Source organism: Lepidochelys olivacea (assembly GCF_965140295.1).
Source record: "Lepidochelys olivacea isolate rLepOli2 genome assembly, chromosome: 6".
Classification (NCBI taxonomy): domain Eukaryota; kingdom Metazoa; phylum Chordata; order Testudines; family Cheloniidae; genus Lepidochelys; species Lepidochelys olivacea.
The window spans coordinates 109139756-109166333 of NC_140416.1; the positions used below are offsets into that span (position 1 = coordinate 109139756).

The 26578-nt window shown below is 38.2% G+C and overlaps 1 protein-coding gene across 10 annotated transcripts in view; it reads left to right on the forward strand.

Annotated features, from left to right (window-relative positions):
* The window catches only part of MARK3 (microtubule affinity regulating kinase 3), a 111258-nt gene extending 85385 nt beyond the window's left edge, over positions 1-25873 (forward strand). For 3 of the 10 annotated variants that reach the window (XM_084632626.1, XM_084632629.1, XM_084632635.1), the window contains 5 exons: positions 3613-3716; positions 10942-11199; positions 15149-15175; positions 21633-21677; positions 24832-25873. In XM_084632626.1, the coding sequence (XP_084488752.1) occupies positions 3613-3716; positions 10942-11199; positions 15149-15175; positions 21633-21677; positions 24832-25177 (780 nt within the window). In that variant the 3' untranslated portion in view covers positions 25178-25873. The remainder of the gene's footprint in view (positions 1-3612; positions 3717-10941; positions 11200-15148; positions 15176-21632; positions 21678-24831) is intronic. The other 7 variants (XM_084632630.1, XM_084632633.1, XM_084632627.1 and 4 more) reach the window with 3 other exon arrangements.
* The last annotated feature ends 705 nt before the right edge of the window (positions 25874-26578 follow it).

Genomic DNA, 26578 nt, shown 5'->3' on the forward strand with positions numbered 1-26578 from the left:
CAATGGCATTTTGGGATGTATAAGTAGGGACATTGCCAGCAGATCGAGGGACGTGATCCTTCCCCTCTATTCGACATTGGTGAGGCCTCATTTGGAGAACTGTGTCCAGTTTTGGGCCCCACACTACAAGAAGGATGTGGAAAAATTTGAGAGTCCAGCGGAGGGCAACAAAAATGATTAGGGGACTGGAACACATGACTTTTGAGGAGAGGCTGAGGGAACTGGGATTGTTTAGTCTGCAGAAGAGAAGAATGAGGCGGGATTTGATAGCTGCTTTCAACTACCTGAAAGGGGGTTCCAAAGAGGATGGCTCTAGACTGTTCTCAGTGGTAGCTGATGACAGAACAAGAAGTAATGGTGTCAAGTTGCAGTGGGGGAGATTTAGGTTGGATATTAGGAAAAACTTTTTCACTAGGAGGGTGGTGAAACACTGGAATGCGTTACCTTGGGAGGTGTTGGAATCTCCTTCCTTAGATATTTTTAAGGTCAGGCTTGACAAAGCCCCGGCTGGGATGATTTAGTTGGGGATCGGTCCTACTTTGAGCAGGGGGTTGGACTAGATGACCTCCTGAGGTCCCTTCCAACTCTGATATTCTATGATTCTCTTGCAGACTTTCTGCAAATGTGCTATGACATCTTTAGAAGAATCAGCAAGTGACTCCTTGAAAGCCACTCACTTTGTCTCCGACTGTAGCTGATTGTACATGCAGCTAACTCGTCCAACGCAGCTGCAGCAGCTGCCAGCCCAAGCTTCTCTTCAGTATGCTCATGGTGCTCAGCTCAGCCTTTGATGGCATCAGAGGATGCTCCTTATTCCCAGAAATATGTAGCCACCACCTTCAAGTGTACTCTGCAAAGTCCCACTCATGGGATTCATTCTTGTAGCAGTGCCTGTTAGAGAGCTCACTCACCCCTCCTGCTCCCCCCTGCATTCCTCTGTGTTCTCCGGGTATGCCTATAAAAGGGAATGTGCCCTTTGCCACCGCAACTCCATCCAGCTGCGACAGCAGACAGATGTGAACTTCTGTGGATCCACTGAACCTGAATTTTCTCTCTTGAAGAATAGTGTCTTAGCTTAGTGTGTGTTTGTTTAGTTTTAAGTTCAGCTTAGGATATGTCTGACTTAACATGCTGCAGCTTCAGTGTAGACACTATGTGCTCCAACAGAGAAAAGCTAGAAAAAGGGGTTGGAGAGGCTCAGCTGTCAATCTATCATATAGTGGCTCAAAAAAAAAATATTTGGGAACAAACGAGTTCATGAATTATTGTGCCAAAAGATGTACATCATACAGCACGCAGGGCAGTGTTGCCAAGTTAACCGTGCTGTTACAACCTTTTGTATTGACTGGCAAGTTTAATGCATTGTTAAGGTTGCAAAGTTAAGTTTTCATTTTCATATGCATGTATGTGTAAAATGCATTGGCAGATTCCTGTGGTCTTTATATGGACAAACGCCCACTAAAGTCATTATATGTTATAAGTGAAAGCTCTGTAGAAAGCTTGATGCAAATTCTGTAGCAAGGCCTCTGGTTTCTTAGCAATCCAGGGCAGCAGACTAGAGGTTTTCCGGCAGCTTCAGATAAATTAAAAATTGTTTCATACTGAATTTAATATGAAAGTGAATAATACAATTAGTTCACAATTTGCTGTTGCTTAATTTGGTGTTAAATTCAACTTTTTACACTTCCTCTCAATTTTTATCTTTCACCACCATGTCATGTATTTTTCTATCTTCAGCTGGCTGTTTTGCCTACAATGTTCAGTAAGTTAATGCAGTGTTAACTTTTAAGCCTAATAATAATAAACATTAACACCCCATTCAAATGAATGGTGACTGTTCATATTTAGAGCTGTTATTTCAGCTATTGGCAGGCTTGAGCACATGACTCTGCATCAGCTTATAACCAGTTCAACTTTTTAAAGTCTGCAGCAATTGCTAGAAATTTCTTTTAAATGAGACCTTGGATTCAAGTGTACAGTTCTGAAGAAAGATGGATTTTTCGTATATTCTGCAGCTGTGGAACTGTGGGGAATTTGGAACCTGATTATAAACAGATACGTATCAGAACTTTGCCTGAGAAAGGACTGCAGGGAGCTGTCTGATATATTGAACAACAGGTTTTTTTACTGACCCCCTCTTGGAACCTTTTTCAACTTGAAAAGTTTGTCAGTGGCTACTGTCTTTTTTTTCTTAGGCCCATTTTTCCTCAGTATCTTTTTACCTTTTATTCCATGAGAAACTACTGTAGTCATTCGTTTTTATGCGGAACCTTATCTCAAATTCTTTTTTAAAATGCACTGAGTTTCCCTTGTCTATCACAGCAGTAATTCTCTAAAGAACTAGAGCAGATTAGTTAAGCACTATGTCCTCTTCCTAAATTCTTACTGGCAATCTGTAATTGACACCGGCTTGTCCATGTGTTCACTGATAACATCCCTTAAACTGGTTTCCAAGATTTTTCCCAGCAATGGATGTTTAAACTCGGTAACCTCTCTTGTGTCATGCTTTGTCCCTCAGTCCTTTTTAAAAACAAAGCACAGTAATGGATTTATTTTCCAATCCTATGGAATGTATCCAAAATCCAGTGAACTAGAATGAGAAGGGGGAGTCAGAGATTCACCAGTTTTCTTGCTTGCTTCCACTAAAACCCATGGGTGCATGTTTATCTGGATCTCATGCTTTTTCTACATTAAGTGCATCTAACTCTTTTTTTTTATATGTATATAATTCTGTTATCTGTGCACTACCTAGCTCCTCAGTCGTTCCTGGAAAATTGACCGCCAAGTTGGGCATATCTCCACCCTCTTCCTCTGCAAAGACAGAGGCAAAGTAATTAATTCTATTTCTTTATCCCCCTCTAAGGTCTCCATTTTCATTTTCAGTGGCCCCGTGGTTCTCTTGTCTTCTGTCTAATGTTTTTGTGTATTTTTATATTTGAAAAATGTCTTAACTGAGATTTTCTGGAATTTGCTTTTTTATTTTAATTGTTCATTATTGGTTTCAGAACTTTAGACTCCTTTATGGCATTAGTATTTTTAAGAGCTGTTATTTATTTACTTCCCCACTGTACTTAGCCACATCTGTTTGTTTCTGATAGATCTTCACTTTTCCTGTCAGTTAACTTGTTTGGGGTTTGATTCAGTTTCAGAAAAGTGTTTTAAGAAAAGAAAATAATTTCCACATTCTAAAAGTCATAATATATCTTTCAAGAATATCTGGTAAAGGAACTACAGATCTAGATTAACTTCCATAAAATTCTCATTTTTATTTACATCAATAGTTGAGGGCATTTGTGATTAAAGTTAAGCTTACTCTATTAACTCTTGTTGAGTAGTCAAAATAAAATGAAATTGTGTTTCAAACAGTTCATTCATCTTAGCACTTTCTTATAAAGACCAGCAGTGTCACCATAACTAAAGGGTATTTCTGTTTATCTTACCTAATTTGGAAACAAATCAATGTGTAATGCTTTTACTATAAGCTGTAGAACAAATTATAGCATAAATTTAAGGAAAATAAGCTCTTCAACCACATATTGTTGATATTGATTTTCCGTGAGTCTTGCACAAACTTTTTGGGTGGATTAACACACATTGTATCTTTAATTGTAGAATAATACTGCACCTGGGGCAATGACACGCCGCAATACATACGTTTGTAGCGAGAGAACCACTGCAGATAGACATTCAGTAATCCAAAATGGCAAGGAAAACAGGTATGAAATTTCTCAAAGAAAAATCTGCTGTACTCGTTTTCTCATGCTTCGAAAAAGTTGTTGTATATGATTCAAAGTGAAGCAATACCATTAAGTGTTATGTTTTTCTCTTAAAGGTAAGTACGAATCCACAGCTCATGGATACTTGCAAGTATTTTAAATTTTTGCAGTATGTAGACCTGCAGTATTCTACTAAGGTTCCCAAAATTTGTAGATGCTAACTTATGGACCGTGATCATATGTTCTGTGGTTGGATAGCCTATGTGCACAGGTTATAACTTGAATCATTCAGTCATTCTTCTGGATATTTGGACAAGGAATGCTCTGTTTCAGTAAAAGATTTTTGGTTTTAGAAAATTAAAGAAAGGCATCTATTTGTATTAGAGGCCAAATAAAAACCCGCCTGAAAATGGTAGTGTGTGTGTCTGTCTGTACATATTCCACTCTATGCCGTGCTCATTATCTTGCCAATGGAGTGTCATATTTTAGAAAATCGCTGATTTACTCTAGAAAAACTGCCTTCAGACCAGATAACAGTGTGGGGCCTGTTACTTATATTGTAGAATTTGCAGGCTCAATTTGCCTCCATCATATCATGAAACATTAAAATTTAACATAATCCTACCCTGTCAGGGGTAGGAGGGAAAGGAAGAGGAACATATCAGTGTGAGCATCCCCTTCACCCACAGAGGCAGCTTGTCAAGTAGGATATTTGGAGCACATGTGTGATTTCTTTATTAGCTGGAGTGCAAGTCAAGAACCCAGCCCAGTCCCCCATTACTGTGCTGCCTGGAGCTTTACTGGCTCTAGAAATTGCCAAGTGGGGGGTTAATTTTGTTTTTCTGTCAGGAATTGGGGTGAATTTTAACTACAACCAGTTGAATTTGAAGCCTGCACCAGTTAGTTACAGTTGTATGATTCTGCCCTCCAGGTGGCTACAATCTGTGGCAAGTTATTGAACAAATGGGACTGTAAAGAAGCAAAGCTCCTCTCTGAGGACATGTCTACACTACAAACTTAAGTCGTTCTTTGTTAGTATCCACAGTAATTACTGCAGTTTTTCATGCTCACACTACCCTTCTATCGATGGCGCGCATCTTCACCACGCGCACTTCATTACATTGACTTAAGAGCAGCAGTGTGGGGGCTGAGAGCCTGGGCTCTCAGCTCGTCACACAGCTCCCCACTGGGAGCTCGGCTGCCCCTCTGGGCACCGCCAGGCTCCCAGCTGCCTAGAGCCCGGGAGGCAGCAGGGCTCCTAGCCGAAAGCAAGGAATCTACCAGCCTTTCTTGTCAATTTTACAGCTCCAGCATGGATCTGTGAAATGGACAAGAATGACAGCCAACAGCCAATGTAAGTAACGCAGTGTCTGCATGGATGCTGTGTCTCCCTAACTACACAGGCCTACACTTCTCGTGGAGGTGGTGTTATGTCAGTATAGTAAGGCACTGACATCGGCGGGAGCAAAGCTGTAGCGTAGACACTGACATAATTAGGTCAATGTAAGCTGCCTTATGTTAACCTAACTCTGGCTTGTAGACCAGGCCTGAGTGAGGGTTCATATACTGTTCATACGCAAATACGGGCTGTCTCCCTAAACTAGGTTTCAGAGTAGCAGCTGTGTTAGTCTGTATCCGTAAAACGGAAAGGAGTACTTGTGAAAATTTGTTAGTCTCTAAGGTGCCACAAGTACTCCTTTCCCTAAACTAGGTGACTGTTAAGTTTGAGGGGAGTTACATTATGCAGGAGATTTGAGGTTGCCAGTCAAATCAATGGTGGTAATTTTTTTGCTGGATATCTGGGAAAAAAACAAATAGCTCCCTTCTCATCAGTTTCTTTCCATTGATCCCTATTTTGGGATCTTTCTGGCAGAAGAAGGGAACAGGCACTTGCTGCAGTCACTGTGTGGCGTTGCCGTCATTTCACAAAGGGTATGGCTTTGCCTCCTGCTTTCTTCTCCAGCAGCATGTAAAAGAAGAGGGACTGAGTTGGACGTGCTGAATGAAGGTTCGGCATCATCTCCACTGGTGTCTGGGATAAGGGACATGACTCTGACCTTTTGTCTCCTTCCACTGGCCTTCAGCAAGCCTGGCAGGAATTAGGGAGAGTTAAAACCGAAGTCTAAATTGACTCTGCACACTTCTCTTTTCCCCCTGCCAACCTGGCCAACTGGGCCTGTAATTGACTAGTATGCAAATTACAGCCCTATTAAATAGTGGTGTCTGTCTATCTCTTCCTCCATTGACTAGTCCTTGTTAATATTACTAAGTCTTTGCTTGAGTTAAGGAAAGGGATGGAAAACCTTTTTAATTTAAGATATGTTAATGTGTTTTTCTGGACAAGTTCTTTTTAAACATGATGCTGCATGCAACCAAAATGATGTCCAAAATGTACAGTTCTGAACAGTTGCTGTACCACTTTAGAGATACGCCACCTGGTATCAATCCAAACACATATTTTCACTCACCTTGCATGCAAACTGCTTGATTATATTCTGCATTTATTAATCTTGATCTTAAAACTGCTTTCCTGATATTTCAGTAGCTTCAGCATTTTAATAGCTCTGAGGTAAACAATAGTCATTAGAAATATTCATACAATGCATGTGAAAATGTGTCCCTTCATACCATTGTTTGTTAGAGCTCATTACTTGCTTAGTTAGGTAGTCTGCTCAGTTTCTTTTATAATCCATCTTTAAATTAGCACTCTGTTTTGCAGCATCTTCTGGTCTATGAGGTCTTAACTTGAAATAAACTTTCAGGTTTAAGAGATTCCAGTGTTATCCTCTTGGTCTTCTGCTAGAAGCAGCTTCATTCTGTATTGCTGAGAAATTGCTCCTTTGTCTTTTCTGGCTTTGACTTTCTCAGTATTAAAACCATGCTTCAGTAGACTTCATTTTGTCCAAAGTCAGTGCTATGTGCTACATAGCAATAAATAAACCTGTGTGTTGGCCCCACGGACCTTCATAGACACATACTTTATATTCTGTAACTTATCTTCACTTTCAAAAATGCTAAACAGTCCTGCCTTCTGCAGCTGTCAGCAGGGAGGGAAGTTTCTATTCTTGATCAGAGTGTAATGCAAGTAGAAAACCTATTCCAAACTTCAAATTTGTTAGGACATACGTTGTGTCCTCGTTAAGGCATTTATACTGTTGATGTCAGAAATTTCACATTAGCTTTTACCACTTTTTACTTTTGGTTAAAACATGTTGGACTTGCTGTTATGGAGTCTATCCTTTGATATAACAACGTCTTTATTGGGTTCCATAAATAGAGGTACCACGGTAACTAGCAAGATCAATAAGTGTTCATTAAAAATACTAAAGTTTGACAGAATAAAACACAACATTGTTAAGTTTGTCTTTATAACTGGAAATTCCTGGTTGTGATTCAGTGGATTTCACTATTTGTGCATGTAATAGTACATCTTAGATTGGCACAGTCTGAGAATTGCTGTAGAGGGTAATAGAATCATATCTCAATATACGTGGTAGCTGTTGTTGGACATAAGCTTGACTGATTTAGCATCTTTTAACACAGATTGCCGTAAATGCAGTATTGATTGGATCTAGAATAAATGCTGCTTTTTCAGTTCTTTTAATCTCTCCAATACTCTTATCTCTCAACTCTGTGAAAGATAAAACTCTAGAATGATCTGTGATGTTTTTCTTAGATGGGATTCTGAAGTAGAAACTTTGTTTGAATTCAGGGTTTCTTTAGAAATGGGTTTTGTGGCTTTCAAATTGCACTTCTCTGTGATAGGAATTATTGTAAGGGAGAACGGCTTTAAAGAACATTTCAGCTAAGATTTTAGGTTTACTATAATTGAGGATATTGAGAATAGTGACCCACTGAAGACCTGACGAGCTCTTCTAATGTCAGGAGAGAACGTGTGTATATATAAAAGCTTAAATGTGTTTCATGCCTTTCTTTACAAAACATGTTATCCCACCATATGCTGCATACTTGTGTTTTTTTACACATTGAGTTTTGACACAGGCAGCATATTTTAAGAAAAAATAATCAATTAGTGTAGGGACCAAATATAATGCCTTCCAAAGAGCTACTCTCTTTTTCCCACTCAAAACATCCCAGCTTGCACCACAGTTTGTCACAACTGTGGAAAACTGTTGGAGGTGGCTTATGGGGTTCGTGTGAGTACATTGTTTGCAACACCTCGCCTTTTTTTATAAAGATTTTTATTGTAACAAAGTAGTAGTATATCACAAAAGAAACAGTTGCAAAACCATGTTAGGCGCAAAGTACTTAATCATTGCCATCACTGGTGTGCAGCAAGCTTACAAACCAAAAAAGCAGTCTTAGCAGCAGGATATGACAGCACCAGGAAAATGACTTCTGGCAAAGGTGGGATACAGAAGATTCTGAGGGAGAAAGCTCAAATGTTAAGCATCTGTTTGGAGGTAGGGGACCCAGTTTCTATAAATCTAATAATGCCCTTAAAGATAAATAAAATTTAGAACAAATAATCCCCAGAAGGGGAAACAGTCAGTGTATCTTTATAATAAATTATACAAATTAAGTTTTGAACCTCTAGTGATCAGGTGTTTCAGGATTATTTATCCGTTAAAAAGTGTTTATCTACTTGAGATGCTTGCTATTGAGATTAAGACCTCTCATGCAGCTCTGTGTTCATCCTCCCACAATTTCCTAACTCCCTGGTGTTGAAAATTTTAATGAAAGGCAAAATGGGTTGGGCTTCTTATTAAAATAAAACCATAAATAAAAAAGAAGTGATTATAGACAGGTATGCTGATGTATTCATCTGGGAAAAAACAGGAATGATAAAATAACATATCAGATCCATTCAGTGAAAGGCTTTTTAAAAAAAATTACCCAATTTACGTAAGAAAAAGCTCTATTAAAAATGACTGGCATGTTGACTCTGAAACTTTTTTCAAAGCATGCTAAATAATCTCTAAATCTATAGTAGGCAGCTGATAGTCTAACTCAGGAGTTCTCAAACTGGGGGGTCAGGACCCCTCAGGGGGATGCGAGGTTATTGCACGGGGGGGTCACAAGCTGTCATCTTCCACCCTAAACCCCGCTTTGCCTCCAGCATTTAAAATGGTGTTAAATATTTTAAAAAGTGTTTTTAATTTTTAAGGGAGGTTGCACTCAGAGGCTTTCTATGTGAAAGGGATCACCAGTACAAAAGTTTGAGAACCACTGATGTAACTGAACCAGCATCCTTAAAGATCTTCTGGAGTTCTGACTTAACTGAATGACACAGACTCCAGAGCTTGTGCCCCCAGTATCTGTAACCACAAGGGCATTTCTTAAATGTAAATGTATGTAACTTTTTCTTTTGATCACATGGAACAGCAGGTTTGGAACTCCTGTTGCCAGATACTGAGTTTCTTCCCTGAGCCTGAACAATGCTTATATTTTACCACCTAGTTTAAACTATGAGGCACCACATGACAGCCATCCATCCTTTTTGCTGAAGAAGATTCAATAGACCTTCCTTCAAAGCATGAATGTTAATCAATGTACTGCTTAATAATCCCCAAGTACAAAGTACTCTCGAACAATCTTGTCCCTTGCTCTTCACAGAGATATTGAACTGCCATTCCAGCGCTCCAACACCCCTAGTCCTTGTAGCAGAGTAGACTCATGAGTAGGATAAACTCATTTTTAATTTTAATTTTTTTATTTTTTTGCTATTCAGCATAGATATCCTAAGCCTTCAAGTCTGGGTTATGTCCATTAAGTCCTCAAACCATTACAGTGGTTGAGGTTTATTAAAATGAGTGTCCCACTGGAAGAGCAAATTTTTAAAAAATCTGGACACTTTCAAGCAGCAGCAGAGTACTTGACTGGAATTACTGTTCACCCAGGAGATCATTCCCAATCATTAGACCTGGGGTGTTAAGAATGTTTTTAAAAAAGCATTTTTCATAGGAAAAATAACTGATACAACCCGCACCTTTATTTCAAATAATACTTTGGTGCAGATCACTAAGAACTTCAAGGCCCAAGCTTCTATACATCTAACTAGTCAAGACAGGTGTCCACAAGCTAATGCTGTCAATGCATTTGAATTGTCACATTGCAGAAAAGGACAGTTTTAAAAAAACAAATAAGTTTTAGTCAGTGTAGAATAGTTAATTGCTCTAGCTCCTACGCAAGTGATGGTAATGCTTATATTCTCTTTGACACAAGACAGATGTTTGTGAGAAGAAGTGTTTTCTTTTCACTATACACAGTAGTTTGCACTTTGTCATTGGTCCATCATGCTGTTCTTTCTGCCTCTGCCTGAACCCAAACCCCCTCGCAGCCTGACAGAAATGTTCGCTTATGCAGCTAGCCCTGCTTCAGTTTGTACCACCTCCTCCTCCAACATTCGGCTGCGACATCAGAAGTCAATGTCCGTGTCAGCCTCTGTGCACACGAAGATGATGCTACCTCCAATAAACAATGACGCAGATAACTTCAAGCTTATGTAAGAAAAACTGAAATAATTGTGAAACTAAGTTTTACCTGCTTTTTAACTTTGTGCTGTGGAATTTTAGTCTTAGATTTGTTCTAGGCTGTATTTTCTGCAAGATGTTTCCTAATTTTTAGTTTTGTTTACATTTATTGTTTTGTGGTGTTTGTGATATCCTACCATAGTGAACATTTAATACTTTTTTCTTACTACTAAAATGATAAAAAATCCCCCTGTTCTTGAACACTTTGTGGGGGGATTATATTCTAATCTTTTTGTACTGTTAGGAATTTTAATATTTTCAAGTAGATTGCTGGTATATAGAGTTCTGTTACAAGATGTTCACAAATTAGCAAGGTTCTCCACAGGCATAGAAAGGAGAAAGCAAGGTTATACATTATCCATTTCCCTCACACACACCTGGAAGGAAGATTGTCCTTCCTTCTTTCATCAGTCTTGTCAGTGAAAATCTGTATGCACAGTTTCCTCTAATTCCCAACTGGCTTGCTCAGTATTACATTTTTCTAAATGCACAGATTTGTGTTTAGACTTTCTTTATTCCTAACTTTTTGTAAAATATTACTTGATTCTGTAATGTGATGTAGTAACTTTTTGGTTTTTCTGCCATGGCCTATATAAGGATATCTTTAAGCGTACTGTATTGTAGAATTTACGGTTGCACATTTGTAGGTATGCATTTGTTCCTGCAAAACTTTGGTGTTTCTGTAAAAGATAATATGAAACTGTATAATATGTTTTTGTTTCCTTCTGTAGCACTGTTTCTGATCAAAGAACTCCTGTTGCTTCAACTCATAGCATTAGCAGTGCAACTACACCTGATCGCATTCGTTTCCCAAGAGGAACTGCCAGTCGCAGCACTTTCCATGGTCAACTCCGAGAGCGACGTACTGCTACATACAATGGACCACCTGCCTCACCCAGTCTATCCCATGAAGCAACACCCCTTTCACAGACTCGGAGCAGGGGCTCCACTAATCTTTTTAGTAAATTAACTTCAAAACTAACAAGAAGGTAAGGCTTGTTTTAAAATAACAGCTGTAATAGTGAGAATTTTTCTTCGCTTAAGTACTTCCCATTCTCCAAATACTTTTTTGCTGCAGTTCAGTTCTATTCATATTCATTGAACAACGTGTTTGAGCTGTTTCTGCAATTTGAAATGCTAGATGTATTAGTTTTTGAATTTTTTTGAGTTCTTTAGATCTTTGAAAGCCATTGTTCTTATAGTTTATAATTATAGTCAAATTAATTTCTATAGGGTTACATGGGTTATAAGTTGGCAGAATTTGGCCTATCATACTTCCTGCTAGGAAACATAATCAACATGTCTCACCTTGATCTGTAACATACTTGGGCTTTTATCCTGCAGAGATTTACTCACATGGGTTAACTTGACTGTTCATTGCAATGGTGTGGTCTGTCACTAGGACTGATTTCTGTCTGGAGTTTAATGACAGATGGGGCTAAGGAGCTATAAAGCTAGACTTGTCAACTTTCTAATCACACAAAACCAAACACCCTAGACCTGCACCTTCTCCGAGGTCCTGGCCCTGGCCACTACATTCCCCCTCCCTCAGTGGCTTGCTCTCCCCCACCTCACTCACTTTTACTGGGATGGGGCAGGGGGTTGGGGTGCGGGAGGGCTGGAGGACTCTGGGAAGGGGACAGAAATGAGAGGTTCAGGGTGTAGGAGGGGGCTTCAGGCTTGGCAGGGAGTTGGGGTGTGGGAGGGGGTGAGGGCTCCGGCTGGGGGTGTGGGCTCTGGGGTCGGGCCTGGGATGAGGGGCTCAGGGTGGGGGAGGGGGCTCTGGGTGGGGCGTGGCTTTACCTCGAGCAGCTCCCGGTCAGTGGTGCAGCGAGGGGGCTAAGGCAGGCTCCAGAAGCAGCAAGCAGGCCTGGCTCCTAGGCAGGGCGCTAGGAGGCTCCATGCGCCAGTCTCACCTGCAGGCACTGTCCCGCCCTCTCCCCAAGCTCCCATTGGCTAGTTGCTAGCCAATGGGACTGCGTAGCCGGTGCTCAGGGTGCGGGCAGCGCACGGAGTCCCGTGGCTCCCTCCCCTAGGAGCTGGACCTGCTGGCTGCTTCCGGGGCGCAGCACAGTGCCAGCCAGGACAGGTAGGAACTAGCCTGTCTTAACGCCGCAGCACCGTCGACCGGACTTTTAACGGCCCGGTCGGTGGGGCTGACCGAAGTCATCAGGGTCCCTTTTTGACCGGGTGTGCCAGTCGAAAACCAGAAACCTGGTCACTCTATATAAAGCTGCCCTAATTTTTGAAAGAGTCAGCCTAGCCTAAAAGCTCAGTTTAAACAGAAGCCGGCTCAACTCTTGAAAGATTTATTTGTGTGGCGCTTAGTTTAGGCATAGACCTGACTTAGTCTTAAACGTTATAGCCTACCCAAGGAGCTTAGCCTAAGCAGAGACTTGCTCCTGTTTTGAGGGTTTTTACTTCAGCAGGAAGTTACAACGTTCTGAATTTGCCATTGGTAACTTAAGTTTCTTCTGTTCTCACAGGAACTAAAATTTAAAAATCATATTTTTCATATACATCTTAAACATTCCAGAATTCTTTATTTTCCTCTTTTTGGTATCTGAGCTGAAGACCTATAGTTCATGCATGTTAGAGAACTGCATGACATTTGTGTGTTCATCTTCGAGCTTATGTGTACTTTTTTTGCAGGAGTGAGGCTTTGGGTCCTATACACACACCTTCTGATTCTCTTCTACCTCTGTTGTGCCTTTAGTAGCCTAATCTTGCTAAATGATTTATAGACTATTCCACTTGAATCTTTGACTACTTGTTTTGTACTAGGCGTATACCCCACAAACATTGACCCATTCACTTACTTTCTTTTTTATAACCTTGTATACACTATTTCTCACAGTCTTCTATCCTTTCTTCAGAACTGTGTGGGCTAAGTCAACCTAATGTTTCCTTATATCTAACTAGCGATTCCAGTATGGGGAATTTTTGCTTTAAAATTTAGAAGTTTTCTTTGACAAATCCAAGGCGCCTCAGTCTTGTATTTGGTAAGCTTTTGCCCTGCTCCAAGTTCTCCCCTCTCTGCTGTACATTATTTTGAAAAATTACCAGGTTAAAGAGGGGAGATGTGTGGAGATTTTTTTTATCATTAAGATGTCTATTTTTATCTCAGTAACTTTTACCTATAAATGTTGGCTTAGAAAAAAGCTTTACTTATTCAAACATTAGATCCTTTTGGAGCATCTTTTTCTGTCTGTACTATTGCTAGTTTTATAATGTTTCCTTTCTTAATGTTTCCATCTACCATTAAAAATGTGGATGTATTCATGTACTATGAATTTGTAAGCTTTGAGCCCTGCTCCTGGAACCTATTAGCGAGCATTGTCAATTATTTAGAATATAATTAAGCTTGTAAAAGCTTGAACTCTGTTTTTTAATTCACAGCAAAATAGCTTTTGGCCAGACCCCTTTTGACAGTAAATAATTCCACTATCTGGGGATTATTTAATAAACTGCACAAATGAAATACAAAATCTCAATTTCTTGTTACATACTATGTATTAAGTATGCATTCAGAAGCCCTGTTCAGAATCAGGCCCCTATCTTGCTTGGTGCTCTACAAACTCATAGGAAGGCACCCCATCCCTAAGGACTCAGCACTTCGTTGTTTCTTTTTCACCTTTGCAGAAAAACATCCTTTTAATCTTAATCTTTTCATATCCTGCTTCATTTTTCCTATGGGTAAACTCTTGTGACAATAAATTACTTATATTAAGGAGTGGGCAATTTCACACTTTTGCCGCTAAATATAAATGCATCGTTGAGGCAGTTTGTGACAGGTTGGGTCAAAGAGACTCCCTTGGGACTGTCACCTGATGTGCTGACACTACCTCTGAGCCCATTTTCCCTGGCAGCTTGGGACTTCAGAACCCTGCCTTGTTGAGCCAGACATGCTAGTTTGCTCCAACACAGACCCAGGGTCTGAACTACGTCCCCCAAAAGCTGCGGACTTAACTGAAGACTGCTTAGAAAGTGCTCCTGTCTCTAGCACCCAGATACCCAGTTCCCAATGGGATCCAAACCCCAAATAAATCCGTTTTACTCTGTATAAAGCGTATACAGGGTAAACTCATAAATTGTCTTCCCTCTAGAAGTGGTTCCAAGTAATGACAGACCAAACAAAATAAATTACCAAGCAAAATAAAAAAAAACACGCAAGTTTAAGCCTAATACAGTGAAATACAGTCTGCTCTGTGAAAGAAGCTTATTGGAACATCTCTGAGGGTGAGATTTACCTGCATTTAGTTTCCTACTGCATTAGGCTTAGACTTGCATGTTTTTGTTTTATTTTGCTTGGTAATTTATTTTGTTCTGTCTGTCATTACTTGGAACCACTTAAATCCTACTTTTTATACTTAATAAAATCGCTTTTTGCTTATTAATTGACCCAGAGTAAGTAAGTAATTCTTGGAGGAGCAAACAGCTGTGCATATCTCTCTGTCAGTGTTCTAGAGGGAAGACAATTTATGAGTTTACCCTGTATACGCTTTGAGTTAATGAGAAATGAGTTAATTTTGGAGCTATTCAACTACAAAAGTTGAGATTTTTTTTTCCTGTCTGAAATACATAGGGCAATAGACAAAAAATCAATCCCTTTGTAAGTGCATACAGTGCTACAGTTTATGAATATTTTTAAACTGGTATACATTTGAATTCATAATATTTAGTGATGACTCTCTTCAGAAGAAATGTTGGAATGCTCTCAGAAGGAAAACAAAGTTGAAAACAATAAAATTAAGAGGAAGTTTCCTCAGCCCTGAAATCATTCTTCTAATCTCAGAATAAATTTGAAACTTTTTATTTCCAGGTGCATTTAAATATGAAATCTCATTGTTATTGCATGTTTCACTTTTTGAATGAATTTTCAATTTAATTGGTACAAACTTTTTTTGTTAATTATTGTTTTGGCTTAATTTCTTTTAGAAACATGTCATTCAGGTTTATCAAAAGGTAGGATTTATTTATATTTAAAGAAGTGGCTCCTGCAATTAACATAAAATTTGGCTTTCTAGCCTTGGTTTTCTAAAAACTAAACTTTCTGCTGAGAACTAAATACTTTCTTCCTTGAAAGGAAAATATAGAAGGAAATCCATTGACTAATGATGATACTTAAGCATCTGTGGCACCTGTATAACAAGATGCAAAGCATGCCTTGTGCACTCTTCTTTCCTTGATAGAGTTGATAGTACCAAAAATAATTCTGTTCTTTGTACTAATACACTTAGCATGCTTATGTTTGAAGAATGACGTGTTTGATAACACTGAAAAATGTAGACAAAACATAAGGGCACAAATGTGTAAAGGTAAGTGATGCTCTACATACTTTATCCTCTAATTTTCTTTATTAGGAAAATTCTTATCAAAATAGTGTATTAGTAATTTGCTTCTGGTCATAACAAATTTAGACATTCACCAAATTTGACTTAAAATTACAAATCACTTGAGAGATTGGAAGTTTGCATGAGGGATGAAGGATGTACATTGAAAATCTGCAAATAAGAAGCATTTTGTAGAGTACCCAAAGCCAAATTACTTCCTCTTATACTGTCCAGCAATGACATAAATTGAAGCACTTAATTACAATTTATAGATAAACAAAAGCACAAAAGTTATGCAAGTGCATTGACAAAAGGAACCAATCTTGGAAAAACTATCCTACATAGAAAGGTTTTAAGAAAACAGGCAGAACTGATTCTTCTTGCTTTAATACTGGCATAAATTACAAGTAATTCTGTTGAAGTAGGTGAAAAAAGAGCCAGGCACCCTATTCTCAAAGCTGTATTGCTTCAGCACTCTTCTCCTAGTTCTTTGGAAAGCCCAACCATCCATAAGCTAAAACATGGGAAAAAAAGACCAACAGGAAAAAAGCTACCAAAATATTCTAAAAATGAAGCTTGATGGAAATAAAAATTTTGACTTAAAAACTGCTTACATCCGTATTTTCTTCAGAGAATAGAATAAAAAATAAGGAAGCTTGAAAAAGACTGTGTTCCAATAACTTCATTTCTTTCAGTATAAAACTCTAAATTCAATTTCACAATGAGAAACTAAAAGTTGTAGGAAGTCCCTCTGAAAGAAATATTGCTAGAGCTACTCGCAACTCTTTGGTCAGTGAAGACTTCTAAAACTTTGAAACAGCTTTTTGATTTAGCTAAATTTTCTAGTAATATCCTACAGTAGCCTTTTAAGTGTTGCAGAGCTTCTCTGGAACGATACCATGCTCCACTGTTGAGAGAAGAAGTTTTGATTCAGAAGTGCCTGCCCCCCCAAAATTCATTTCAGCCCAACATACTTTACTTTAAAAATGGGCATCAATTTGTACTTTCATTCTAAAGGTAAAATCATCACTGATATTTGCAATTTGAAGTTTGTCATACTTTCTTTAGGCAAGCTGTGATATTGTTAGGATATAAATTTAGTTAATTCCATTAGGAACTGTATGTAATTCAACTCCAAACTAGCTGCGGAAGTTCACATTCATTCAAGAAAGTCAGGCTGTGAAAAATACCCTGCATACTAGACTTGGAATGGTTTCTTTGTTTCAAAACAAATCCTAGTATTACATTACACGCCCTCTTAGTGCTATGTCTGGGGCATTCCCAAATGTGAACATATTTTAGAATTCTTTTATTGGATTAGTTGCCATCGGCATTAATTGTCGGTTTACAGGAGTGTAAATTGGAAGGAGGAATATACATGGACTCTTGTAGTTTTATTTGTTGATCGGGTAGATCAGAGAAGAAATTGAGTGCCAGCAATCTTGTACATTTGACAATAAATAAAGGCAAATTTCTTAACTCAGCGTGTAGCCTGAGCCACCGAATTCTGAACAGTTGCAGAGGTCAGTGTGAGTTCTGTGAATTGCACAGGGATCTGAGATTGAAAGAGAGGCTTTGCCTCTTCCAAAGCTACGGCTATGGCTACTGTAAAACATTAGAATGTTAATTGAGCAAATAAGCTGCTATTTCCACAACTGGACTCTCATTATAATTTAATTGTAAGCCTTTACTGCATTTTGAGGCAAAAAGTGAGATGCATCTGTTAGTTGGGAAGTTCAATTACATTTTATAACTCGCGTTCTAGTGAGTTACCTTTGAATAGAAATATGGTACTGTAATATAAATTTCAGCAGTGGTTCATGTTCTGATACTAACTTTTTCAGGGTATTCTTGTTTAAAAAGAGACTTGCGCAACAATGCACCTCTGAATTTTTCTTTCTATTAGTAGATGTGTATGTGCATGTGACTTCTACCAGTGTGCCTATCTCTCTCCTTCTTGTAAGCAGGCAGTGAGTGAAGTGAAATACATTGTTGCCTATAGCAATGCTACTGATTTTTATTTATTTATTTATTTTGCCAAATTCTTTACCTGCTGTGAATCTAGTCTACTGAAATTCATTTTATTTTAACATTGGAATTTATTATAGTTGCCACAAGGACAATATTACAACTTCACTTCAGAGAGCTCGGCAAATTCTGAGTGCTACACATTTCATTTGTTTTTTAAAAATTAAATGTTAATAGTAGTGCACTGCATTCTGATAGGTTTTATATCTCTCATCTCTCATATCTCATGTAACATTAACAAGATACTATACAGTGTCCTTGCATATCTGTAGGGATGCCTGTATGTTGTGGAAGGCTAATTTGATACTTGGATAGCAAAGGTGTGTTGATATTTTGATAGCTTTTTTGTTGTAGAATCTTTTCTTTAAATAAAGGTAATTTTCCTTGAAAAACCAGGTTGTTTTCTTTTATGTATAAATTAACTAAATCTTATTTTAGTAGACTCCTTCCATTTCCACTCCCCTATAATCATTTATGGCTTTTAATCAAGCTGTGAAATATTCTTTAGACAGTTTTTATTTTTTAATGTTTCACTGGGTTTTTAACTATACATATATACATAGAGAACACTTGCAATGCACAAAACATAATTTATGATAGATATACCAGAAGAACAGTACTACGTCAACATATCACTTATGCTATTGACTACTTTTCACATACCATTTAACAAAAGTAAATGAAGTGCTGTAGGCATTGTAATACAGCTGTGGGCATAAAACAGAAAAATAAAATATAAAATTACTCTATCACAAAACTAATTAGCTTATTAGTCAGCTCCTTTCTTTAACACATTATCTGCTCAATAGTCTTTGGTTATAAACCAGGAGTTTGTGTTCCTTTCAGTACTGCAGACCACATTGGCAACTTGGAAGCCTAAAAACTGTATCTGACTTGGAAGCATATACAGTATGATTTTAATCAGAAGTGCACTGGTGTGTGTTTTACTTACAGAATTCTGTAAGTTTGCATGGTGCTTTATAGAGCATAACCATGCTTCGAGGTCCAAGGGGAAAGGAATATGAATGAGAAGACTGACACTGCTTCTCTGAAACTTCATGCCAGTTTTTATGTTGGAGGTCACACATCATGGAATGTAGTTTTGAGTATATTTATTGGTTCAGATTTTAATTTTTAAGCCTATTCACAATTATAAGTACTTCCAAAAGAGGCTTACAAATAAGAGTACTTAACTCAAGTTGTATCTTGGTGCAGGTGTTTAGTGAATACCTTTGATTTCTCTAAATGTAGATTGAGTATTTAGAAGTTGGTCAATTTTAACTGAACTTCAGCCTCATCTGCTAGGATCAGCTGAAAATAGGTCTGAAACCAGAACAAACTATTTTTGTCCCTTTGAAAGTCTGAACTTTTGAGTAAGCTAATCTTGAGGTTTCTTGTATCATTCACTACAGGGATGACAGGTCATACTCTTATTTCTTGAGCCTTTGTTGTCAACTGAGAAAGCGAGTCTGATGTGATCTATAAATGCTTGCAACTATAAGCAAAAATGTTCTCCCCTACTTCCGAGGAACAGATGCCTCTAGTGCCCTTCAGAGAGTATTTTTGAGTACAGCACTTGACATTTTGTCATCTGAGTCAGGAAGTGACTTCAAAGTTACAGAGAGAGGAGTTTGCTGTGCCTTCCAGAATGAGCCTTCCACAAGATCCTTTGCAGGTCTACTGTTGAAACCTCTGGATCTGTTCAGCTTTTATAGCTTTCTCCCTTCCCATAATTCTCCATGCTTTCACTAGTGTTCCATCCCCCGGAGAAAGTGATGTAAAGAGCAGCCCAGAGGTCTTGACTTGTACACTACAGACCTAGTAGGCTTTTTCCATTTCTGAGTTCTCTAATATCCATTCATTCTAGAGAAGCACATCAGCTTGACATATCTACTAAAGTGATTATAAATGTTATTGGCATTTTAATCTGTCTTTGACAGGCTTCACAATTCAGTAACTAAGAGAACTAAATTATTTTACTGACCAATATGGACAAATATGTTGCATAGCTTAAAATGATTGTCTCCATCCTATATTGCTAGAGGTGATGATAGAACCATCTCTTCTTATAGGGCCTGAACCTGCTTCCACTGATACAATGAAGAAATACACATTATTTTTAATAGAAGAAGCATCAGGCCCTTAGTTAAGAAACCCCTTAGAATAGTCGTTGAGAGAGGCCTACTCCGGACGGCCGTTGTGGTACTATACACTCTGTGTTGACATAGTATTCTGGCAATAATCTGAACAGGACTCTTGCTTCAGTGTGAGCTTCATTTAGCCCAGTTTTTTTCCCTTCAAGATTTTAAAATAAGACCGCAGTGTTGAGACACTTTGAAATGTGATTCTGACCCCAAAAAAGTAGCCGAGAGCAGTGTTCCTGTATGCCTGCAACAGCATTTTGTTTGTATTAGTTAGGAAAAAGTTTGATTTATTGTTTCTTTGGATTCTCTTCTATATACTTGTGTGTACTTGTTTTATGTAAAATCTTGCTATAAAGAAGAAAAAATACGTAAAACACACCTTGAAACTCTCCTTCTAGTTTAAGGATCTTCTTCTTTTAATCATGTTCCCTACCCCCTTCCTACTATTGTTTGTTACATCCTGTCTTTAATCAGATGGTAAACTCTTCAGGGCAGGGACCATATATCTATGTCGTACAGTGCCTGGAAGCACAGTAGGCTTCTGATTGGGGCTTTTGGGCACTGTGGCAATATAGAATACTGGTTTACCTGTAATTCCTTATCTTCACTTTAACTTTTATGTTCCTTAAACCTGTCTCACTGCTTTCTTGCTGGTTTCAGAGTATTACAGTAGCACCTAGGGACCCTGGTCGTTGTTCACAGTCCCTGTTCTATTCAGGTTCTTATACCATTCCCTGCAGAATAGCATAGGCGCACCGTATCCATTTTGACAGGGATGTACACGTAAATATAGAATTCCTGCCACATAATTTATAAACCTATGTTAATAGATTTAAACGTCACTGTGAAATAGTTAGGATTGGTATACAACATACGTGACTTGAACCCACAAAAGCAAAGAAACTAAAAGCTACATGACAGTACCTATGTTCCCAAACCGGCATACACTTCATCACCACAGCTACCATACACCACAGATGATGCACGACAGTTTTAACTCTCCCTTCTCATCCTCACACCATTTACCAAGCTGCCCTAATCTACTATGATTAGTTTGGTGTGTTAATGTTGTGTATACGCCTGGGGTGAGAGAGGCATGGGAGAAAGTAGCCAGGTGCTTGGGGGAGATTTTTCCACCTTGAGTCTGTTTTGCCTTGAGGGTTGCTTAAATGTAACATTAATATATAACAGTGTTAAGTAACTTTTCTGCCTGTAATCTTTATATTGCTTAATTTCTTTTACTCTTCTGCATGTGTCTTCTGGAAGATGAGTCCGTGGTACAGGAATTCAGAAGAATTCATATTCAGAGGAATTTTACATATTGAGAAATCTTGAATTTACCTTGAAATTTTTCTTATGCTAACTTTAATTTATATCCTGGTTTAAGGGAGGGTGGGAGAAATTAATAAGATGATCATTTTGATCTACAAGTTTCACTGTATTTGATCTACAGGTATGAGTGTGCATATTAAAGCTGTTTTTAATACCATTGTTCTCTCTTTTATAGCTTAGCACTTTAATTTGAACAATAATTAGTATATCTTTGTTTACGCTGAATTAATAAATTTTACATATTTCTAATTCAACATTCTTCCCCACTGGAATCTTAACTTTTAACTTCATGTGTACATGTGTCAATATAGTATTAAAATTAATACTAAAAGTATCTACTTTTTAGAAACTGAGGCTTATAAATACATATTGTTTTGGTGGGCAAGACATTTGTGGTATTCTAAGTTTGCTGTGATCTTGAAAATCCATTGAATCATTGTTGCCTAAAGTGTCATAACACAATATATTATAATTACGGTATCATTAAAATATTGCATTTAGCAGCTATTCAGCTATTATGTATGCTAGTGTAAGATTTGTCTTCTCTTTCCCACTTCCTTTTGTTTCTGCATTCTTTTCAATGAGGCTCCCGACTGAATATGAGAGGAACGGGAGATATGAGGGCTCAAGGTGAGGGTAATGATTTTTGTTTAAAATGTTACTTAGGCAAGCTTGAACCTTTTTCCCCCTGTTTATGTGGTTCACGGGTTCTAAGCAGCAGGTTTTGTTTCCTTTAACTCCACGAAACTAAACCAAGAAGTCCTCCTGTCTGCAAAACAGTGATTAAAACATTGAGTGACTTGGTTCTAAACTCTTCCATCTTTCATGTTGCCTTTTCCCTATATGTATTTCTGCATTTTAGCAGCTGGGCAGGCAGGCAGACAGCCCCCAGTGAGACTGCAGAATGGTTCTATAATCCAATATTGGAGGGTGCTAAAGTGTGTGGATGTTTATTTATTTTTACCCTTTTCAAGGTTATGAGCATAATCTCTGACTCTACCAATCAGCTTGAGGCTGCTCCTGTGAAAGAAAGTCTCCGCTATGATAACTCACAGAATTATCAAATAGGTCATCTTCATGCTGAATTTGTTTAACTTTCTAATCAAGTTTTTAATTTTATTCAGTACTTTTTTCACAAAGTTCTGCCAATACGATGGTACAGAAGTCTGTTTCATGTAACTAGAAACTGTTCAAAAAATGTCCATAAAAGGGACTTAATTTAGTAATTGTTAAAATACTTGTCTTTGCAACGGAGGATGTGAGGGAGATTCGCAAACCTAAGCCACTCTTTTTAGGTGACCAATCTAAGGAACTGTCCTTATGAGGTGTCATTAGAGGAGGTTTTGGAACAAATTGATAAATTAAACAGTAATAAGTCACCAGGACGAGATGATATTCACCCAAGAGTTCCGAAGGAACTTAAATGTGAAAATTGCAGAACTACTAACTGTGGTTTGTAACCTATCATTTAAATCAACTTCTGTACCAAATGATTGGAGGATAGCTAATGTGACACCAATTTTTAAAAAGGGCTCCAGAGGTGATCCCAGCAATTACAGCCCTCACTTCAGTACCAGGCAAACTGGCTGAAACTATAGTGAAGAACAGAAGTGTCAGACACATAGATGAACATAATTTGTTGGGGGAAGATTCAACATGGTTTCTGAAAAGGGAAATTATGCCTCACCAATCTACTAGAATTCTTTGAGGGAGTCCATAAGCATGTGGACAAGGGGATCCAAAGGATATAGAGTACTTAAATTTTCAGAGAGCCTTTCACAAGGTCCCTCACCAAAGACTCTTAAGCAAAGTAAGCTGTTATGGGATAAGACGGAAGGTCCTCTCATGGATCGATAACTGGTCAAAAGATAAGAAAAGATAGGAATAAATGGTCAATTTTCAGAATGGAGAGAGGTAAATAGTGGTGTCCCTCAGGGGTCTGTATTGGAACCAGTACTATTCAACTTATTCATAAATGATCTGGAAAAAGGGGTAAACAGATGATACAAAACTGCTCAAGATAGTTAAGACCCTGGCAAACTGCAAAGAGCTACAAAGGGATCTCACAAAACTGGGTGACTGGGCAATAAAATGGCAGGTGAAATTCATTGTTGATAAATGCAAAGTAATGCACATTGGAAAACATAATCCCAACTATACATATAAAATGATGAGGTCTAAATTAGCTGTTATCACTCAGGAAAGAGATCTTTTCCAATTCCAATATATCTTTTTTGAGTTGGGGTGACCATATCTGCATGCAAAAAAGATATTTTGGAATTGGATAAAATTGAGAAAAGGGCAACAAAAATGATTAGGGGTATGGAATGGCTTCCATATGAGGGTTGATTAATAAGATTGGGACTTTTCATCTTGGAAAAGAGACAAATAAGAGGGGATATGATAGAGGTCTATAAAATCATGACTGGTGTGGAGAAAGTAAATAAGGAAGTGTTATTTACTCCTTATCATAACACAAGAACTAGGGGTCACCAAATGAAATTAATAGGCAGCAGGTTTAAAACAAACGAACAGGAATTATTTCTTCACAAAATGCACAGTCAACCCGTGGAATTCTTTGCCAGAGGATGTTGTGAAGGCCAAGACTATAACAGGGTTCAAAAAAGAACTAGATAAATTCATGGAGGATAGGTCCATCAATGGTTATTAGCCAGGATGGGCAGGGATGGTGTCCCTAGTCTGTTTGCCAGAAGCTAGGAATGGGTGATGGGATGGATCACTTGATGATTACCTGGTATGTTCATTCCCTCTGGGGCACCTGGCATTGGCCACTGTTGGAAGACAGGATACTAGGCTAGGTGGACCTGTGGTCTGACCCAGTATGGCTGTTATGTTCTAAACTGAATTATGAATCTTAACATACCGCTGATTTTAAACTGTATGGTATACCATGAGAGCAAAAATAATCTTTGAAGAGGTTTCTGATGCAGAAAACACTTTTATGCACCTATCTGCATGTTACCAACTACTTTTCTGTGAAGGTTTCAGTACACAGATTTCAGCTCTCTTTAGCCATGTGACCACTAATTCATAGCTGAAATACAAGAGTGAGCTGATATTCTACAAATTTCTGGAACTTGTCTTCTGATCCATCTGTTTCCACCACCACCAAAACAAGAGAAGAACATTGTTATTACTATGTGCTTTAATTCTTACATTTGATAGTCATCAGATTTTCCCAATGTACCTTCTGTTGTAGTGACAAGGAGATTATTTTTGTTAACATTAGTTTGGTATGTTAACTTTCTGTATTTTATTCTGAAAAAGGCTCTCCAGTAACTTCAGAAGTTAGACTGTTCATCATTGCAAGTTATATGTCAGGTGTGGCCTAAGTCTTTAAGTTGTGACTTAGAGCTGCTATCTTAATGAGGGTTCCAGATTTCTAGAGCTTTCTGGTGCTATATGGCCCAGAATATTGGTCCATGTAGGCTGTAACCTTAATTGAATTACAGGTGAGTGAAAACTTACCTTCACCATGGTAGTAATCAAGTTTTTCATCGTCATGTCCCCATTTGTTCCAATTGTTGTTCACACTAGTTGTGTCTTGGCTTAATTAGATTGTATGCTTTTGGGGTGGGAACAGTCTTACTGTGTGTATATAATATGCAATGCCTAGTACATCAGGGTCCTGTTCCAAGTGGGGGGCCCCTCTAGGCACTTCTGTAATACAAAAAATGCACACTGAACATGGCAGTTACTTCACCAACACAAGATTTAAGAGGCTATTGGTTGTTCTATTAAATAATAAAATGTTTTCTTTCAGTCGCAATGTAGCTGTGGATCAGAAGGATGAAAACAAGGAAGCCAAGCCCCGCTCACTGAGGTTTACTTGGAGCATGAAAACTACCAGTTCCATGGATCCTAACGATATGATGAGGGAAATTCGTAAAGTCCTGGATGCCAATAATTGTGACTATGAACAAAGAGAGCGTTTCTTGCTTTTCTGTGTCCATGGCGAGGGACATGCGGAAAATCTTGTACAGTGGGAGATGGAGGTGTGTAAACTGCCAAGACTGTCACTGAATGGAGTCCGCTTTAAGCGGATATCGGGAACATCCATAGCTTTTAAAAACATTGCTTCCAAAATTGCCAATGAATTAAAGCTGTAAGAAAAAGTAATTAAGTTGTAAATTAAGTAGCAATTTCAAGTGTTTTTGAGAACACCGATGGAAATGTATAGAATAATATTTAGGCAATAATTTCTGCAACTTTTGAATCATGATATTAAAAAAAAAAATTGAAACAAGCTGCTGAGCTGGGAGGGAGAGTTGGACTTTTTTTTTTATAAGTGCACTACAGCATTAAAGTTGCCTACTATGTAAAATATTACCCCTTCTGCTTTATTTCCATTGCTCTAAGTCTTTGACAACAAACTGAAACACACAATATATACATTTAAATATGCCTCCTGTTTGTGTGGATGTGAGAATGTACAGTATGTGTGTATAATATATTAAGTATTATCTGTAAACTATTCATTGAAAACATCAGAGCTGTACCCGTACCTCTTTTGGAGCTAATTTTGGTGCTAAAAATTGAAATGGCCAAGGAGGAAACACTTGGGTTAATATTTAAAATAATTGAATGGTTACCCAGTAAATGCAGTTTTACAGTTCACTGCTGTGTTAAGAAAAAAGTGTGAAGGGTTTGGATTTATGGTTGTGAACATTACTCCTGTTTTTAAGTAGATCTCATGAGATAATTAAACATTCACTTTTACTCAGTAAGTCTTGCATTATACTTCTCCCACTATTTATTATTTAAGTCTGAATCAGATTAAAAATTAGTTGATTTATGCATTAAAATTAGGGTAAATGCTTCAATTTCTCTGTTCATGTTAAACACAAGTGTAAAAATATATCCTTTTTATCTCTTTTGTCTTTCATGACTTAGTAGAATGGGTTACCGTTCAGTAAGCTCTACCATTTACTGCTACAGAATGTAAACAGTGTTCAATGAGAACATCACATTTAGTGTCTTATCTTGAGGTAGAAATGTGTTTTAAAAATCTGACTTGCTGGAGCTTGACTTAGTGACAATTTCAGACAAAGTTCCTACTGTAAAGGCTTGGCCAGTTTCTTCAGAAGAACAAAAGGACTCTCAGTGAATGAGAAGTTCTGGTGAGAATTACCACATGCCTGAGATGCTGTCTTTCTGCGTTACTGCTGGACATACGTTATCCTTTCCCCTTGAGCTGTGAGCGTGCCCTCTTGTTAAAATCCAGAAGTGGAAAGTCAATGTCTGCTGATCACTTTTCATACTTTAAATGAATTTAATAGTGATGCAAGATACCAGATTGACAGACCGCCTTAGAGACTGAGCTCCTATCATTTGACAAACACAACAGCGCAGGTGGCAGTGGTTCCGCCCTCCCTGTACCCCCTGCTAACGCCCTTGCAGTGCCCTCAGCCCTGTTCTGTGAGGGACTACTTACATAGGTGGAAAGAGAGTTCGATCTCCGTGTCAGTTCTAACTTTTGGTCTCTGCTGAGACTGCTAAGGAGTCACTTG